At 35.1% G+C, this 21226-nt stretch overlaps 1 protein-coding gene across 1 annotated transcript in view; it reads left to right on the forward strand.

Annotated features, from left to right (window-relative positions):
• The window catches only part of cplane1 (ciliogenesis and planar polarity effector 1), a 53552-nt gene extending 44031 nt beyond the window's left edge, over positions 1–9521 (forward strand). The window contains exons 41-53 of the mRNA XM_059539389.1: positions 580–857; positions 921–1002; positions 1073–1201; positions 4466–4501; positions 4588–4729; positions 5964–6123; positions 7440–7495; positions 7566–7676; positions 7766–7917; positions 8158–8253; positions 8495–8550; positions 9200–9207; positions 9259–9521. Of these exons, the coding sequence (XP_059395372.1) occupies positions 580–857; positions 921–1002; positions 1073–1201; positions 4466–4501; positions 4588–4729; positions 5964–6123; positions 7440–7495; positions 7566–7676; positions 7766–7917; positions 8158–8253; positions 8495–8550; positions 9200–9207; positions 9259–9418 (1466 nt within the window). The 3' untranslated portion in view covers positions 9419–9521. The remainder of the gene's footprint in view (positions 1–579; positions 858–920; positions 1003–1072; positions 1202–4465; positions 4502–4587; positions 4730–5963; positions 6124–7439; positions 7496–7565; positions 7677–7765; positions 7918–8157; positions 8254–8494; positions 8551–9199; positions 9208–9258) is intronic.
• The last annotated feature ends 11705 nt before the right edge of the window (positions 9522–21226 follow it).

Here is a 21226-nt window from a genome sequence, read left to right on the forward strand (position 1 = left end):
TGTGAAAACACATTTGAAAACTTTAAAGATTGACACAAAAGAAAGTGATATTATACATATATTTATTAAGTTGCTTAAAATTAAATTAGCGATAACTAATATAAATTATAATAAAATAATGTAACATATTCGAAAACAAAAAATTGCAGTTTACAAACTGATACAAAAGTAACATTATAAATGTATTTTAATGCACAAAATTGCTAGAAATTAAATCCGCATTACCATAACTATATAATATACACGGTAATAATAATAAATATGCTTTAATAACTTTAAAATATTTAAAAAATAAAGGTGTATCCATTGATGAACCGATGCAAGAGAAAGCAGTATTTTTAACCAGTCTTAAGTCTCTGGGGTATATTTGTAGAAATAGCCAACAATTCATTGTATGGGTCAAAATTATCGATTTTTCTTTTATGCCAAAAATCTTTAGGATAAAGATAATGTTCCATGGAGATATTTAGCAAATATATCAAAACTTAATTTTTGATTAGTGATATGCATTGCTAAGAATTCATTTGAGCAACTTTAAAGATGATTTTCTCAATATTTAGATTTTTTTGCATCCTCAAGATTCCAGATTTTCAAATAGTTGTATCTCAGACATCAATGGAGAGATGATTTGTTCAGGTCCCTCGGTAGTGTGCGAGTCTCCTGAAGCCGTTCTCGGTGGAGACCCCGTGTCTCTGAGCGTCCTGAACGTTGTTCGGTCGCCTCCTCCGCCCGCTCTGGACCGGATGCTGATGTCCAGGAGTCAGATCTCAGCGCGGCTCTCAGAGATGGACGCTCAGCTGCTCAGACTCCAGAGCATCGCCGATCACATGGACCGAGAGTTCGCCAGCACTCGACTGGTAAGACACGAAGCTGCTGATGAGCTGCATGATGGGAAACGCTCTGACTGTGCTCTCCTTCAGCTGGTGAACACTATCGAGACACTGAGTCCTTCAGCGATGGAGAAGAAACCTCAGTCCAGCTCTCTCAGAGTCATACGAGAAGGTGAGACGACTTCAGTAGATTCATATGTAGAGTAAACAAGGCTGTTAAACAGTTCTGAATGTGTGAACAGTGAGGAGTTCCTGTCCTTCACCGCATCGGTTTGGAGCGACGACTGACCGAGAGAAAGAAGATGAGGAGGTCCTGTCTTCTTCTGCATTGAGCCGAGGTTCAGTCCATCACGAGGGCTTTCCTCCGACAGGTAGATGTGATGACGATGTGATTGCATTGTAATGCTTTTTTAGCCTATCCAGTTGAACTGAGATTTAAACCAAGCCATTCACACATAACACATATTTATTGCATTTGCATTAATTTGCATTTGCTGCCATTTAAAATGAATGCAAGTTTAACTTTTTTTTAAAAATGAAGAAATTAAGAAAGTAGCCAACTCTTTGTGATTGGTGTTTTCTGTTATACATGCATAATGCTGTTTTGTTTCTAATCGTTTAAGCAACTTAGTTAATTATGTATGGCATTTAAACATTATTTTGTTTGTTATGTTATTATTTTGAATAATCATGCATTAGTAATATTTTGCTCGATGCGCCCTCTTGTGGAGAGAAACTAAAAGCTTTTTCCCCTCTAACTGAAATTATGAATTTTAAATTAAAATATAATTTCAATATTGTTAATATTTAAGTACAAAATTCGAATTTAGTTTTACAGCTATTTTAAACATCTTTAATACACCTTTATTACACTTTACATATTATGTCTGTAGATTAATTCAAATGCATGCAGTTAGAAACGCGGTACTAAGAATTACACGTTTATTTCAACATATGAACACAGACACTGCTGTTCAGTGTTGGGGAGTAACTAGTTACATGTAACGGCGTTACGTAATCTAATTACAAAATTATTGTAACTGTAATTAGTTACAGTTACTACGAAAAAATGAGTAATTAAATTACAGTTACTTATGAAATTTTTAACGATTACAAAGGGGATTACATTCAGGGTTTCAGGTCAGTTTCATCTGTAAAGATGCTTTTTTGTCTTTATTTATTTAATCAAGCAGCAGCACGCTGCTCATCAGTCATCACTCAAAATACTATATAAAGGACATCATTATTATCTGATGTAATGTTACAGTACTTATTTAGCTGAAAAAACAATCAGATTTTTTTATAGGTTTAGGGGGAGCTACGACAGACAACAACACAACCCTTACAAAAATTAACATTTTAATATTTAACTATAAATCCAGAGAAAATGGTTACTATTGTTTAACTGTGATAACCAAAAATGTAAAATTATTTTACAAATGTATTTATTTAAAAATAAATACAAATCCATTTGCAAAAAAAAATAAAAATTAAACAAGGTTATTTTACTTTTATATAGGCTAATAAAAGTATGGTAAATTTTTGTAAGGGAAAAACATGACTCGTGTACAGTATTAGGATTTTTCTATAAAGATATTGTAGTATTGTAGAGTATTGTATTGTAAAGTATAGTTTTGTTCAATCATGAGAGAGATGGATAACAGGGCAAAATAAAGAGACTGAAGAGAAAAATAGAAGTGAAGGTGCAGTTCAGGAGAGAACTTTTAATTATTTTGCATGTCCCCAAATTAAAGATTTAAAATAGATAAAAAAATAGTTTTGTCCATGAATTTGTTTGTATGAGTTTGAATTTTCCAGTCTGAGTTTTTTTCCCAGTCCGCCCCTCCTGTAAATTAATGGCAAAGTCATGGTTTCATTTACTACACATAGGCCTACTGAAGCTCGCAGTGTTTTCAACCTCTGCCGCCTCAATATAGGAGTAAACGAGCACATAAACATAATTTCTAGAACTGCTTTGTGTCACTTCATGTGCATTTTATTTATTTTGAGAAAACTATCATCATATACAGAGACAGCAGTTTCAAAAAAACACCAATGTTTCAGGAGTTTATTACACAGAATACGTCACATGCTTATTAGATAACTGTATTTAAGTTGATGTATATGCTTTTATTTATTATTCTTTAATTTTCACAAATTTAGAAAAGTAATCAAAAAGTACTCAAAAGTAATTAGTTACATTACTTTAATAAAGTAATTGAAAAAGTTACACTACTATTACATTTTAAACAAGGTAACTTGTAATCTGTAACCTATTACATTTCCAAAGTAACCTTCCCAACACTGCCGCTGTTAACAGGTTAATGTAACGTCTCCCAGTCCATGACTAGTAAAATAATGACAACCCAGCGTCTGTATAATATTGAACATGGTTCTTCTCGGAGCAGTGCAGCTTTTTTTTTTTACTTCTGCAGAATAGTATGAAACTTGATAAGAGATTTTGCATTTGCTAAGTGAACACACATACAAAAAACATGGACGTGAATGGTCAAAAATGACCACATTGGAAATGAATGGTAGTGTGCCAAAATGAATTTTTCCTTAAAAAGCTCGTTTTTTGAGATATCAACTTCAAAATCGGAACACAACTTTAGATTTCTGATTTTTAAATTGTAAAAATCTTAAAATAGTATTTTTGTGCTTTTCTTCATAATAATAACTTCAGTAACCTATATATATATATATATATATATATTATTTTTTTTGTTCGTTTTTTTTGTTTAACTTTTTAAACCTTTTTTCACTTCAGCAATAATCTGTCAAGTGTCTTCTTTTATAAAGAGGCCAAGCTTAAGTCTGTGCTCCAAAGCGTTTTATGGACAGCACAGTGGATATAATTAAACTATTTGCATTAATTTAGTACCACAGCATCCCCTAAAAAATATGAAAAGTTTAAATAGAAAAGTGAACATATAGTGCATTAATTTAATGGAAATAAAAATGCGATGTGAACCACATCATTTCTTGTAATCAATTTTTAAAGTGCTTTATGAATAAATTTGAACTGAATTCTGTTCACTGCATTAATTAATGAATGAATGATGACATGACCACATTGGAAACGAATGGTAGTGCACCAAAAATATTTTTTTGATATCAACTTCAAATTCGGAACACAACTTTAGATTTCTGGTTTTTAAATTGTAAAAATCTTAAAATAGTATTTTTGTGCATTCTTCATAATAATGAGCTTAAACTTTTTTTTCACTTCAGCAATAATCTCTCAAGTATTTTCTTTAAAAAAGAAGCCAATCCTAAATCTGTGCTCCAAAGCATTCAAGATTTACAGATTAAGTTGGAAATTATCATTTTTATGGACAGGACAATGGATCTCAACTAATTAAATTAATTTAGTACCATAAAATCCCCTAAAAATATTAAATGTTTGAATAAAACAACAAATATATAGTGCATTCATTTAATGAAAAAAAAAAAAAAAAACATTTCTTGTAATCACAAAGCATGCTTGTGTAGTTTTTAATGTGCTTTATGAATAAATTTGAACTGAATTGTGTTCACTGCATTAATCCCGTTTCAGATGTTCATGTTTCCTCTGAGAGAGTCTGTTGTAGGTTCTTTAGGTTCTCACTTTAACATGATCTGCTTGTTTTCAGTGAAACTGGAGCCGCGTGAGCGAGATACTGATCCTGGTGAGTGACCTACATCACACACACACACACACACACACACACAGCTGAAGTCATGGACGTGTGTGAGTCTGGTTCTGTTCCTGCAGAGTCTTTGCTGGAGGAGGAGGAGACTCTCGGTGTCAGCGGCCTCAGTGATGTTAAAGACATTCTGTGTGAGTTAATCAGGGACGGTGCTTTATCCCGATCAGCGCTGGATCTGTCCCGATCAGGAACGCTTCATCGCAGCAGGTCAGCTTCACAGAAGTGAGCTCACTAGGATGCTTAAAGCAAACTAATACACCTTTGTAGTAGCTAGAGCACGTATTTCTCCCTTTTATGATGTAAGTCAAAGTTTCTTTCAGCAAAAACAATCATAGTTGAGTTATTTAGTTGAGCAGTTTTTACTCAGATTTAGTGATTTAGTATGGTATTCTAGTTTTTATTCATATTTTGTATTACGTTTATATTTTTTTAACTTTAGTTACCATTTATTTTATTTTTTTTATTAATTTAGTTTTAAGTTTTAGTTATTTTAGTAACCAAAATATACTAACCATAAAATGGTTTTATTTTAGTAAATTATTATTTTATTAATATTTTGAATCGGTTTTTAGTTTCCATTTTATTTTATATATATTTTAGTTAACTTTTTATTGATTTGTTGTTATTGTTTGTGTCTGTGTGTTTTTTAAAAATGTTTTCATTCATTTGTTTAATTTTGTTTAGTTGAAAGCCTAAAATAACTAAAACTAAAATTAAATAAAAATATATAGACTAAAAAAAAACACACACAGCTAATGAATAAAATGTTTTATAAATTAAAAAGTGGACAAATAAACCCTTACGCAAAATATTAATAAAATGTACTGTAATGAGTTTATTAAATTTAATGTAATTTTTATTTTTTTAAATCATAAAAACTATATAGAATTAAAAAAAAACACTCAGCTAATGGAATAAATGTTTAATAAAATTAAAATTAGCATGGAAAAATAACTGTTAGAATTAAAAGATATTTATTTTAAATATGACTATGTTGCCACAAATTAAAAAATAAAATATATAAAACTTAAAATTAAAGCTAAAATAATTAAAATATTTAAATTATTTTTTATGATCTTTTTTTTACTTTAATTAACATTTTATTGATTAACTGAAAACAAGTTAAAAATGAATAATATCTATATAGTCATTAAAACACACACACACACACACAACTAATTAATAATATGCTAACTAACATTAAAAAGAAAATGGAAAAATAAAAATTACCTAAATTTTAATAAAATTAAAATAAAGTATATATATATATTTTTTATAGTTTTAGTCAACTGTTCTTGCCCTGTTAGGATAAAACTGTCTAAAAGATGAACAGTCTGAATCTAAACGATCTGTGTTCTGATTGGCTGAGTAGATCAGTGAGGGATGCGTGACATGTTGATTGATTGATTTGATTGGTCGGTGTATCTGTGGTGGGCGACAGGTCAGAGGTCGAGCCGAGCGGAGCCATGATGGAGGAGGAGCGCAGGGATCTGAGGATGTGGATGAGGAGGAAACAGAGAGAACGACTGATAGAGTACAGAAAACGGAGAGAAGAGAAGAGAGAGAGAGAGCGCAGACCCTACATCTCTCCAGTTAAACACGTGAGACGCTGCACATCAAAGCTGTTTTCTTCATGTTGAGAAATACCTGTTATAAATCAGGATTCTCAATCATGTGTTTATAGTTGATAATATTTGATTGTGTGAATAATTACATTTTTATAAATGCATAAACTACTGTTTAAAAATCTGGAGTCGGTTAGATTTGTTTATTGCTAATCAAGGCTGCATTTATTGGATTAAAAATACAGTAAAAACTGTAAAAATTTGAAATATTTTTATAATGTAAAACAGCTGTTTTCTGGGTGAATCTGTGTTAAAGTGTAATGTATTTCTGTGATGCTCCGCTGTATTTTCAGCATCATTCCTCCAGTCTTCAGTGTCACATGATCTTCAGAAATCAGAATAATATGATGATTTACTGCTCGAGAAACATTTCTGATTATTATCACTGTTGAACACACTTAATGTTTTTGTGGAAATTGATTTTTTTTTTCATGATTCACAGATGAACAGAAGGTTAAAAAGAACAGCACATATTTAAAAAAAATAATATTTTGTAGCATTATAAATATATTTTCTGTAACTTTTGATCAATGTAATGCACCCTTGATGAATACAAATATTTTAAAAGTAGTTTTTCTTAAAACATATTTGTATATATTAAAAAGAATAATTGCAATATTAAAAAAAAATTTTTTATATATAATTTAAACTTTAATAAAAAAAAGAAAATTGTTTACATTTTCATATTAAACATGTATAAAATGTATTTAATAACAATTAATATAATAATATTTTTTAAATTCACAATAATATTATCTAGAGGCTGAATGATACTGGAATATTCTTGAAAGAAAGCATGTGCTGCTATAAACCTGTGAATTTCTGCACAAATATCTTAAACAGCCTTAGTTCTTTACCAAAAAACTATTGTTGAAACATCTTTTATTTTATTTTATTTTATTTTATTTTATTTTATTTTATTTTATTTTATTTTATTTTATTTTATTTTATTTTATTTTATTTTAATTTAATTTAATTTATTTTATTTTATTTTATTTTATTTTATTTTACATTAATAAAACATTTCTGTAAATGTACCAGAATTAGCCAAAGGCTATTTTTTCATTTGTAGTCCCTGGACATGATTAGAGATAAGAAATGATTAGAAATGCATGCTAAGAGAATTTAGCAGAGAGAATTACATAGCACAATTCATAAAACAGTCTATTAATAAAAACACAATATCTGCCTAGCTTTTTCCACACAAGTCAATAACTGAAACTTGAAGTTTTAGATTTACCCAAAAGCCTGTTAGTAACTTTGTTCTTCTGAATAATTAATTCCCGCAGCAGAATCCGACGTCTGTGGATCTGGCAACCAGCAAGAGAACCAAAGCAGAGCGAGACAGGTCTGATTGTGTTCAGTGACTAACACACACTGCTCTTAACTCGTGTTTCATGAGATCTGTGTGTGTTCAGGCTGCTGCTTCAGGAGCATCATGAGCGGAGAGCGCGTGACGCCTGCGGTCTGATCTCTGAGCTGCTCACCTCGCCCTTCAGCCTTCCCACAATCCCACAGCAGAGCCTCAGGTGCATTCTGGGATTGCCTCCTCTGTGCAGGCTGCAGTGGTTGTTTTGTTTGGAGAAGTCATTGCTAAACGTTCAGTGCTGTGTTTCAGGACCACCGCTCAGTCCTCAGGGAAAAAGAAGAGGATTCCCAGGAGTCAGAGCGGACCGCAGGCATCTCTGGGGAAAACCGTCACGCTTCAGAGGAAACCTGCTGCCAAAACACACGGCTCTCTGAGCAGCAGACTCGGCCTGCACAGACCAGGTGCATATCTCAGTTAGAAACGTGACCCGTGCTTTCAAAATGAATCATTTCAGATGTTTAATTACTATTTGGAGTATTGGGATCGCAAGAAGAGGGCTTAATGAACTCGTTTTTGTAGAGCAAAACTGATATTTATCACTTCTGTTGCCTGTGGTTCAAAGTTAGACCTTCTGCGTTCATTTCACACTCATTCTGCCAGCACGGGTCACATGGCTTCAATCCCACGCTCCTGTGTTTCAGCCAGCGCTCTTCCGGCCGATCGGTTATCCCAGGTCACTCGCCGCGGGATGCTGTCTGACCCCAAAACCAGACCAGAGAAGAAGACCACCCATCAGAGTGAGGACAGAACGACACGCTTCGGTAAAAATATCAGAATCAGATTTATTACAGAGTGTGTTTACAAAAAATAAATATATAATTTTACAATAAAAGCCAAATATTAATACGAAGTAGAAAAATAATGTGAACACAATAAACAAGATAACATTTACAGTTACGTGAGGATGTACAGGAAAACACATATATTGAGATGTTTGTTGTTGTGTCGGGATGAAACATGGGTTCCTCTCGTCTACAGCAGAACAGAGAGCAGTGAAAGAGAGAGATCAGACGCATGAGAGAGACATCAGAGCGGTGAGACACACACTGACACTAACCCTAGCTCAAACTAGCTAACTGCTAGCCTGCTAGTCTCTGCCAGTTTACACCAAGAGTGGGTTCATTTCTGTTTTTAATCTGAATAATACATCATTTGATAGTGTTTTGCCACTTGCTACAGCTTATGAAAAAAAATTAAAGGCTATATGGTCAAAAATGACCTCAATTGGAAATTAAAGGGAAATATGAAAAATAAGAAAATACGGAGCAGCTTTTTTGGATACAACCTACAAATCATAATGAAACAGTAAAAAATAAAAAACTTAAATTTTTTAATGTAGTGTTTAAGGAATAAATAAATAATGTACCATTTATTTCTATATATAGTATAGAAAATATTAGGGGGAAAAACATAAATCTGTAATATAATGTTTAAGGAATAAAATAATGTGCAATTTATTTCTATATATAATATAGAAAATATTACATCTGTAATGTTTAAAGAATAAATAAATAATGTGCCATTTATTTCTATATATAGTATAGAAAATATTAGAAAAAAAAATCAGAAAATTTTTAATATAGTGTTTAAGAAATAAATAATGTACCATTTATTTCAGTATAAATATTTAGAATATTGTCTAGTACACTATCAAGTGCCTTTAAAATTCTAAAACTCAATAAGGAACCCAAGTACTATAGAGTGTGTTTGGTTGACTGTAGAAGACTGTTCTGAGGGAACAGCTGCTCTCGTCTCCAGGGCTGTGAGGAGCTGCATGAGGATGAGGATGATGAGGATCTCCTGCGTGGGCTGGATCTGGACGCTCTTTCTCAAAGCAGCGGCAGCGTCCTGAGCAAACTGGACTGGGCGGCGATCGAGAGGATTGTGTCCGAGCAGCAATGAACGACCAGCTGCTGCTGACTGTGTATCTGTGTGTGTGTGTGTGTGTGTGTGTGTATCATATGTGCCTCGACTGTTTGAGCAGAATAAACAGGAATCTCTGGCAGCTGTGTGGTGCTCTTGGATTCATTTCAGAATGCAGACTCTTACGACGGGGCTTTGAGATGTTTTTAAAATCTCATTTTGCATTTCTAAGAATTGTTTACTGAAAATCCTTTCATAAAATGTGCCACAGGTGTTAATATGAAACTGAAGATCTCAAACCTCCCGTTTTGTAATGACGTGATCATCAATAGTGCATTAAATATGAGCTCCAAACATCATTGGAATTTTTTTCCAAAAAAAAAAAAAATACGTTATTAGTACAATACATTATTATTATATATATATTATTATTAGCTATTAATTAAAGTTTTAGATAATAAAAGCATTTTTTTTTATTTCACATTGGTTTTAGTTGTGTATTTGTATTATAAGATTCATCATAGCATATTAGAAATAGGATTTCTAATGAAATAAATTTTTACTTTGATTTTATAATTATTAATTATACGTCGGAGGTGAAAACCTAGATGCCTCATTGGCCGCTCGACCGCACGTCACCGCCGCCGCCATATTGGAGCGGGCAACTCCCATAACTCACATCAGGACAGAAGAAAACATACCTGACTCTTCGACAGATTGGACACCTACAAACCGTCACACGATAATAAAAACAGATCTCGGGGTGTTATCTTTCACAGGTAAGACTCAGCTGTTCTTTCTCTATGATTTTTTGGTCATTTTTAACATTATGTTGACAGCTTAATTAACCACCAGTGTCGGACTATTAATAATAGCTAGCGATATCGCTAACGTAGTTAGCAGTGAAAGCTGAGACTTTATAAGAATTCAAAGTTTAAATGAATTCTTATTACGTTTTAACTTATATTGCCGTTTATATAATAAACTAAATGGTGTTATGAGCACAATATACAGAGTGAGCCCTTTATGACTGTCTAGATTAATGATGGAGCTAAATCTTCTCTCTTTAATTTCACTACTGTTACTTATTTACAAAGATTAAGTGGTAACACTTTAGAGTACTAGTCCTTTAATGTTAGTTAATTCATTAACGAACATGAACAAACAATGAACAATACATTTATTAGTGTATTTATTCATCTTTGTTCATGTTAGTTAATGAAAATACAGTTTTTCATTGTCAGTTCATGCTAATTCAGAGTGCATTAACTAATGTTAACAAACACAACTTTTGATTTAAATAATGCATTTGTAAATGTTGAAATGAACATCAACTACGATTAATAAATGCTGTAGAAGGATTGTTCTTGCTTAGATCATGTTAACTAAAGTAGTTAACTAATATTAACTAATGGACCGTTATTCAAAAGTGTTACCGATTAAGTTTATCATCACTTGATTATAAGGATTTCATTGCTTTTCATAAAACTGTGAACTTATTCTATGTATTCTTTTTTCTTCCCTTTTATCCATTTGCAAACAGGACAAAGACAGCCTGTAGGAAAGCTGAGGAAAGCTGTTCTCTGCATTTCCAAGAGACAAGACTATACCTCCACAGACTAGTGTTGTGTTTGTACTAAACCCAGAGCAGCCCGGAGAATCGACAGAATGACCCAGCTCATATTCTAATACTATAGACTGCATTTAAAAAGCTTTGCACAGGCTGTTTAATGCTGATAATGTACAGTGTGTGTCTTTACACAAAAACTACATGATGTAAATAGCCTAGAAATGAAAAACACAGGAACTCATAGTGAGTCCAGCTGCAATATCACGATGAACTCATTGTGATGTTGTTATAATGATTATTAATTTTTATTAATAGAAAGTTTTTTGAGGGGACCATCTCATATTCTGGTCTGTGATAAACATAACTATACTTTGAGATTTTGTTCTGTAAGGTAAACCTCACATACTCGCACCCAAACATTCATATGTGTTAACACCAGTGTTGTGCTAGTTACTAAGAAATACGCGAACTTTTTAGTTATTTTTTTAAAGAACTTTCTTGAATGTTCCCATTAATGCGCTTTTATGCGTTATGGTCTATACAAACACAAAGTAAAACAGAAAGTAATTTTTAAACACTATTTTGATTAAGTCAGACCAGCACAAACTGAATATTATATATCACAAGGATATCTGAAATAAATAACAAAACACCTGAATAATATTCAGAATCAAAAACTAAAGTGGCTTCTGCATCATAAAAGCTGTTGTGTTGAGCTCTTGAAAATGTTCCTTTCACAGCTTAAGGATGAAAACTATCAACAGTGGACAACATAATACAGAACATTTTGAAATAAATAAATGAAAGCAATCTGAACTATTCAGAATCAATTTCGAGAAACATACATACATATATATATATATATATATATATATATAAATGCTGTTTAGGCTGCATGTTTTCAACAATGTTTCACCTGTATGAGAAAAACATACAGAGAATCACTTAAGACACTTTGCTGTAGACCCATTCCACATAATAATATTCATTAAAACTGTATGTTAACACGTAGGAGCTTGCTGCATGAATCCGTGAGTAGGCTACAGTTTACAAATCCATGGGAACGGATTGAGAAAGTGTGCGCGCAGATTATGAATTCGTGGGTACAGATTCAAAAACCGAGGGTACGGTTTACAAAATCTGAGAGCACGGATAGGAAATTTGTGGACTAGGATAGGACATTCGAACCAGAAAGACACAGCTTACATTTGACTGAAAGGTTTTTGTCTTTATGCTCAACTAAAGTGAAATAATGAGCATATTTCCACTTTGAGAAACTCGTGTTGCTCTTGCCTTGACTCGCCATGACTGCCGCACATACTTGAATAAACGGAGACACGCCCACAGTGCGTCTTCATGTTTACGGACAATGCACCACATGGTAACGATAACAGAGTTAATTTATTTAAAAAGTAATACGTTACAGTATTAGTTACTGTCAAAAGTAACTGCGTTACAGTAACGCGTTACTGGACAACACACTTTAAAAAAATTTGTTAATTGGGGTTCAATATAGAACCTAGGGTTCTTTACTCAACTCCAAAGAACCTTTTATGATAAAAAGGTTCTATAATGACAAGTAAGAACCCTGTTGGCACAAAGGTTCTTTAGGCTATTATTCATTCATATATTACATTATTCTGCAACATTTTGTATTTGTAATTAAATTATTGTTTGTAGTAACTTATCACATTTTAATCATGCTGATTTTTAGAGAAAAACTGAAATGGCACTCTTCGTATGATATTGATTAACTACATAAAATTATATGAATATATACATTTTCTAAGCCCCATATCTTGAATTTTGTGATCATTCACATGCATTCATAAATGCATTTGAATACACCGTATAATGCAGTGAAAGAACACACTCAAAATGCGCACGCGCCACGTGCACTAGTATGACTTCATCATGTAACTTTGCATTAGCCTAGATGCATGCACTTTTTAGGCACGATTTGTTTAGTTTTTGAATATACTTGATACTGTTAAAAAGCACATCATTAAAACAAAAAATACGATTTCACATATCACACATAAACACGCGTGGAAAACGTAATTAGAACTAGCTACTAAATTAGTTAAAAATGCCTATCCATATACAGCTATGATTCGCGAATCCCAAACTGACTCAAATGATTCGCGAACCCGCTCCGAACTCCCGAAATGACTCAAATGATTCGCGAACCCCAAACTGACTCAAATGATTCGCGATACCGCTCCGAGCTAATGAAACTGATTAAAATGATTCACGCTCCGAACTCCCGAACTGACTCAAATGATTCGCGAACCCCAAACTGACTCAAATGATTCGCGATACCGCTCCGAGCTCCCGAACTGATTAAAATGATTCACGCTCCGAACTGACTCAAATGATTCGCGATCCCCAAACTGACTCAAATGATTCGCGGTCCCGCTCCGAACACCCGAGCGGACTCAAATGATTCACGATCCCCAAACTGACTCAAATGATTCGCGAACCCGCTCCGAACTCCCAAACTGACTCAAATGATTCGCGATACCGCTCCGTGCTCCCGAACTGATTAAAATGAATCACGCTCCGAACTCCCGAACTGACTCAAATGATTCGCGATCCCCAAACTGACTCAAATGATTTATGCTCCGAACTCCCGAACTGACTCAAATGATACACAATCCGAAGTTCCCATCCAAATCAAATGACACCGCCAGCGCTACTATTGGCTTAGTTCTCTAATTTTATAACATTTACTGAAATTAAGGTACGAAAAGTATGTTGTTAACAAATAAAATATCAATATTTCCATTCCGAGTTGCTTTCCACGTCGAAACATCCACGAACATAACCAGGTGAGCAGATCACTCTCTCACTATTTGATTGCTCTAGTCTTTATCCACTCATCATCATCATCCACCAATCAGAACACACGAGAACTCTTTAACCACAGCTGCTGTGCTTCAAAAGCTCTTGCAGCAGCTCAACACTGGTTTTCTCTGAGGTGGTTGGATCACATCAGATTGTGGTTAATCTTGCAGATCATGACTTATATCTACTCTTCCTCTCCCTGCAGTTTGGTAATATAAAGATTTCTTCTTTGAACTCCCACCTCTTCTGTGGGTTTTATTGTTCTGGCTCTGAATTTGGGCTCCTGGGGTCTCAAAAAAGAAACATTTTCAATCTCCAAGGTGAACGTTATGACAACACCAGTGTTGTGCTAGTTACTAAGAAATATGCATTTCTGTTAAAAGTTACTTTTTAGTTATTTTTTTAAAGAACTTTCTTTAATGTTCACATTAATGCGCTTTTATGCGTTATGGTCTATACAAACACAAAGTAAAACAGAAAGTAATTTTTAAACACTATTTTGATTAAGTCAGACCAGCACAAACTGAATATTGTATATCACAAGGATTTCTGAAATAAATAACAAAACACCTGAATAATATTCAGAATCAAAAACTAAAGTGGCTTCTGCATCATAAAAGCTGTTGTGTTGAGCTCTTAAAAATGTTCCTTTCACAGCTTAAGGATGAAAACTATCAACAATGGACAACATAACACAGAACATTTTGAAATAAATAAATGAAAGCAATCTGAATTATTCAGAATCAATTTCGAGTAACATACATACATATACAGTATATATATATATATATATATATATATATACAGTACAGACCAAACATTTGGACACACCTTCTCATTCAAAGAGTTTTCTTTATTTTCATGACTATGAAAATTGTAGAGTCACACTGAAGGCATCAAGGGCTATTTGACCAAGAAGGAGAGTGATGGGGTGCTGCGCCAGATGACCTGGCCTCCACAGTCACCGGACCTGAACCCAATCGAGATGGTTTAGGGGTGAGCTGGACCGCAGACAGAAGGCAAAAGGGCCAACAAGTGCTAAGCATCTCTCGGGGAACTCCTTCAAGACTGTTGGAAGACCATTTCAGGTGACTACCTCTTGAAGCTCATCAAGAGAAAGCCAAGAGTGTGCAAAGCAGTAATCAAAGCAAAAGGTGGCTACTTTGAAGAACCTAGAATATGACATATTTTCAGTTGTTTCACACTTTTTTGTTATGTATATAATTCCATATATAATTCCACATGTGTTAATTCATAGTTTTGATGCCTTCAGTGTGAATCTACAATTTTCATAGTCATGAAAATAAAGAAAACTCGTTGAATGAGAAGGTGTGTCCAAACATTTGGTCTGTACTGCATACATATATATATAAATGCTGTTTAAAACTGAAATCTATGTTATCATGCTAAGGAGCTGACTGAAAGCCGGTGACTCCACAGTAGAGACAGGCTGCATGTTTTCAACAATGTTTCACCTGTATGAGAAAAACATACAGAGAATCACTTAAGACACTTTGCTGTAGACCCATTCCACATAATAATATTCATTAAAACTGTATGTTAACACGTAGGAGCTTGCTGCATGAATCCGTGAGTAGGCTACAGTTTACAAATCCATGGGAACGGATTGAGAAAGTGTGCGCGCAGATTATGAATTTGTGGTTACAGATTAAAAAACCGAGGGTACGGTTTACAAAATCTGAGAGCACGGATAGGAAATTCGTGGATTAGGATAGGACATTCGAACCAGAAAGACACAGCTTACATTTGACTGAAAGGTTTTTGTCTTTATGCTCAACTAAAGTGAAATAATGAGCATATTTCCACTTTGAGAAACTCGTGTTGCTCTCGCCTTGACTCGCCATGACTGCCGCACATACTTGAATAAACGGAGACACGCCCACAGTGCGTCTTCATGTTTACGGACAATGCACCATATGGTAACGATAACAGAGTTAATTTATTTAAAAAGTAATGCGTTACAGTATTAGTTACTGTCAAAAGTAACTGCGTAACAGTAACGCGTTACTGCCCAACACTGGACAACACACTTTAAAAAAAAGGTTAATTGGGGTTCTATATAGAACTATAGGGTTCTTTACTCAACTCCAAAGAACCTTTTATGATAAAAAGGTTCTATAATGACAAGTAAGAACCCTTTTGGCACAAAGGTTCTTTAGGCTATTATTCATTCATATATTACATTGTTCTGCAACATTTTGTATTTGTAATTAAATTATTGTTTGTAGTAACTTAATATCACATTTTAATCATTCTGATTTTTAGAGAAAAACTGAAATGGCACTCTTCGTATGATATTGATTAACTACATAAAATGATATAAAAATATACATTTTCTAAGCCCCATATCTTGAATTTTGTGATCATTCACATGCATTCATAAATGCATTTGAATACACCGTATAATGCAGTGAAAGAACACACTCAAAATGCGCACGCGCCACGTGCACTAGTATGACTTCATCATGTAACTTTGCATTAGCCTAGATGCCTGCACTTTTTAGGCACGATTTGTTTAGTTTTTGATTATACTTGATACTGTTAAGAGGCACATCATTAAAACAAAAAATACGATTTCACATATCACACATAAACACGCGTGGAAAACGTAATTAGAACTAGCTACTAAATTAGTTAAAAATGCCTATCCATATACAGCTATGATTCGCGAACCCCAAACTGACCCAAATGATTCGCGAACCCGCTCCGAACTCCCGAAATGACTCAAATGATTCGCGAACCCCAAACTGACTCAAATGATTCGCGATACCACTCCGAGCTCCCGAACTGATTAAAATGATTCACGCTCCGAGCTCCCGGACTCAAATGATTCGCGAACCCCAAACTGACTCAAATGATTCGCGATACCGCTCCGAGCTCCCGAACTGATTAAAATGATTCACGCTCCGAACTGACTCAAATGATTCGCGATCCCCAAACTGACTCAAATGATTCGCGGTCCCGCTCCGAACTCCCAAACTGACTCAAATGATTCGCGATACCGCTCCGAACTCCCAAACTGACTCAAATGATTCGCGATACCGCTCCGTGCTCCCGAACTGATTAAAATGAATCACGCTCCGAACTCCCGAACTGACTCAAATGATTCGCGATCCCCAAACTGACTCAAATGATTCGCGATACCGCTCCGAGCTCCCGAACTGATTAAATGATTCACGCTCTGAACTCCCAAACTGACTCAAATGATTCGCGATACGGCTCTGTGCTCCCGAACTGATTAAAATGATTCACGCTCCGAACTCCCGAACTGACTCAAATGATTCGCGATCCCCAAACTGACTCAAATGATTCGCGATACCGCTCCGAGCTCCCGAACTGATTAAATGATTCACGCTCTGAACTCCCAAACTGACTCAAATGATTCGCGATACCGCTCCGTGCTCCCGAACTGATTAAAATGATTCACGCTCCGAACTCCCAAACTGACTCAAATGATTCGCGATCCCCAAACTGACTCAAATGATTCGCGATACCGCTCCGAGCTCCCGAACTGATTAAATGATTCACGCTCTGAACTCCCGAACTGACTCAAATGATTCGCGATCCCCAAACTGACTCAAATTATTTATGCTCCGAACTCCCGAACTGACTCAAATGATACACAATCCGAAGTTCCCATCCAAATCAAATGACACCGCCAGCGCTACTATTGGCTTAGTTCTCTAATTTTATAACATTTACTGAAATTAAGGTACGAAAAGTATGTTGTTAACAAATAAAATATCAATATTTCCATTCCGAGTTGCTTTCCACGTCGAAACATCCAGGAACATAACCAGGTGAGCAGATCACTCTCTCACTATTTGATTGCTCTAGTCTTTATCCACTCATCATCATCATCCACCAATCAGAACACACGAGAACTCTTTGACCACAGCTGCTGTGCTTCTAAAGCTCTTGCAGCAGCTCAACACTGGTTTTCTCTGAGGTGGTTGGATCACATCAGATTGTGGTTAATCTTGCAGATCATGACTTATATCTACTCTTCCTCTCCCTGCAGTTTGGTGATATAAAGATTCCTTCTTTGAACTCCCACCTCTTCTGTGGGTTTTATTGTTCTGGCTCTGAATTTGGGCTCCTGGGGTCTCAAAAAAGAAACATTTTCAATCTCCAAGGTGAACGTTATGACAACACCAGTGTTGTGCTAGTTACTAAGAAATATGCATTACTGTTAAAAGTTACTTTTTAGTTATTTTTTTAAAGAACTTTTTTTTAATGTTCACATTAATGCGCTTTTATGCGTTATGGTCAATACAAACACAAAGTAAAACAGAAAGTAATTTTTAAACACTATTTTGATTAAGTCAGACCAGCACAAACTGAATATTATATATCACAAGGATTTCTGACATAAATAACAAAACACCTGAATAATATTCAGAATCAAAAACTTCTGCATCATAAAAGCTGTTGTGTTGAGCTCTTGAAAATGTTCCTTTCACAGCTTAAGGATGAAAACTATCAACAGTGGACGACATAACACAGAACATTTTGAAATAAATAAATGAAAGCAATCTGAATTATTCAGAATCAATTATATATATATCATAGAATCATACATATATATATAAATGCTGTTTAAAAATGAAATCTATGTTATCATGCTAAGGAGCTGACTGAAAGCCGGTGACTCCACAGTAGAGACAGGCTGCATGTTTTCAACAATGTTTCACCTGTATGAGAAAAACATACAGAGAATCACTTAAGACACTTTGCTGTAGACCCATTCCACATAATAATATTCATTAAAACTGTATGTTAACACGTAGGAGCTTGCTGCATGAATCCGTGAGTAGGCTACAGTTTACAAATCCATGGGAACGGATTGAGAAAGTGTGCGCGCAGATTATGAATTTGTGGTTACAGATTCAAAAACCGAGGGTATGGTTTACAAAATCTGAGAGCACGGATTGGAAATTCGTGGATTAGGATAGGACATTCGAACCAGAAAGACACAGCTATATGTATATATTTACAGGTCCTTCTAAAAAAATTAGCATATTGTGATAAAGTTCATTATTTTCCATAATGTAATGATAAAAATTAAACTTTCATATATTTTAGATTCATTGTACACCAACTGAAATATTTCAGGTCTTTTTTTGTTTTAATACTGATGATTTTGGCATTCAGCTCACGAAAACCCAAAATGCCTGTCTCAAAAAATTAGCATATCATGAAAAGGTTCTCTAAACGAGCTATTACCTAATCATCTGAATCAACCAATTAACTCTAAACACCTGCAAAAGATTCCTGAGGCTATTAAAAACTCCCAGCCTGGTTCATTACTCAAAACCGCAATCATGGGTAAGACTGCTGTCCAGAAGGCCATCATTGACACCCTCAAGCGAGAGGGTAAGACACAGAAAGAAATTTCTGAACGAATAGGCTGTTCCCAGAGTGCTGTATCAAGGCACCTCAGTGGGAAGGAAAAAGTGTGGCAAAAAACGCTGCACAACGAGAAAAGGTGACCAGACCCTGAGGGCTACAGGTGCCGCATTCCCCAGGTCAAGCCACTTTTGAACCAGAAACAGCGGCAGAAGGGCCTGGGCTACAGAGAAGCAGCACTGGACTTTTGGACAAATTTTGCATGTCATTCGGAAATCAAGGTGCCAGAGTCTGGAGGAAGACTGGGGAGAAGGAAATGCCAAAATACCTGAAGTCCAGTGTCAAGTACCCACAGTCAGTGATGGTTTGGGGTGCCATGTCAGCTGCTGGTGTTGGTCCACTGTGTTTTATCAAAGGCAGGGTCAATGCAGCTAGCTATCAGGAGATTTTTGAGCACTTCAAAAGCTTTATGGAGATGAAGATTTCATTTTTCAGCACGACCTGGCACCTGCTCACAGTGCCAAAACCACTGGTAAATGGTTACCGACCATGGTATTACTGTGCTCAATTGGCCTGCCAACTCTCCTGACCTGAACCCCATAGAGAATCTGTGGGATATTGTGAAGAGAAAGTTGAGAGACGCAAGACCCAACACTCTGGATGAGCTTAAGGCCGCTATCGAAGCATCCTGGGCTTCCATAACACCTCAGCAGTGCCACAGGCTGTTTGCCTCCATGCCACGCCGCATTGAAGCAGTCATTTCTGCAAAAGGATTCCCGACCAAGTATTGAGTGCATAACTGAACAAAATTATTTGAAGGTTGACTTTCTTTGTATTAAAAACACTTTTCTTTTATTGGTCGGATGAAATATGCTAATTTTTTGAGACAGGCATTTTGGGTTTTCATGAGCTGTATGCCAAAATCATCAGTATTAAAACAATAAAAGACCTGAAATATTTCAGTTGGTGTGCAATGAATCTAAAATATATGAAAGTTTAATTGTTATCATTACATTATGGAAAATAATGAACTTTATCACAATATGCTAATTTTTTGAGAAGGACCTGTATATATATATGTATGTGTGTACATGTATATATTATACAACCCGAATTCCGGAAAAGTTGGGACGTTTTTTAAATTTGAATAAAATGAAAACTAAAAGACTTTCAAATCACATGAGCCAATATTTTATTCACAATAGAACATAGATAACATAGCAAATGTTTAAACTGAGAAAGTTTACAATTTTATGCACAAAATGAGCTCATTTCAATTTTGATTTCTGCTACAGGTCTCAAAATAGTTGGGACGGGGCACGTTTACCATGGTGTAGCATCTCCTTTTCTTTTCAAAACAGTTTGAAGACGTCTGGGCATTGAGGCTATGAGTTGCTGGAGTTTTGCTGTTGGAATTTGGTCCCATTCTTGCCTTTTATAGATTTCCTGCAGCTGAAGAGTTCGTGGTCGTCTTTGACGTATTTTTCGTTTAATGATGCGCCAAATGTTCTCTATAGGTGAAAGATCTGGGGCCTCATTTATAAAGCGTGCGTACGCACAAAACGGGGCTGGAAACGTACGTACGCCAGTTCCCACGCAAAGGTTGTGATCTATAAAAAACAAACTTGACGGGAGAATGTGCGCACCTTTAAGCAAACTTTGAGCCGTGCGTACGCACATTCTGGAGACAAAGGGAATTGGCGACACCGATGGTGAGGTCGTGAACTGAAGTTAGATTGTAGAAAATAAATGTGAGAAGAACGATTATAAGAATGAATGACATTTAATTTTCACTCCATTTCATACGTTATATCCACATTATCATGAAGATTAAATCCAACAGTGTTATTTGTGCCGATTGTTTTAGGCTATATACATCTAGTAAAATCCAAACGTAATTCAAAATGTATTAAAAGTAAAATAAAATAATAATCAGCGCTGCCTTACAGTCACATTGTCCACAACGGGAGCACAGGAGGACATGGCGCGATACATGTGATAGCCTACAGAATAGCATGAAATACCCTTTTATTAGAGAACTGCAGAACACAGTGTAAAAA

The sequence above is a fragment of the Carassius carassius genome, chromosome 45, assembly GCF_963082965.1.
Source record: "Carassius carassius chromosome 45, fCarCar2.1, whole genome shotgun sequence".
NCBI lineage: Eukaryota > Metazoa > Chordata > Actinopteri > Cypriniformes > Cyprinidae > Carassius > Carassius carassius.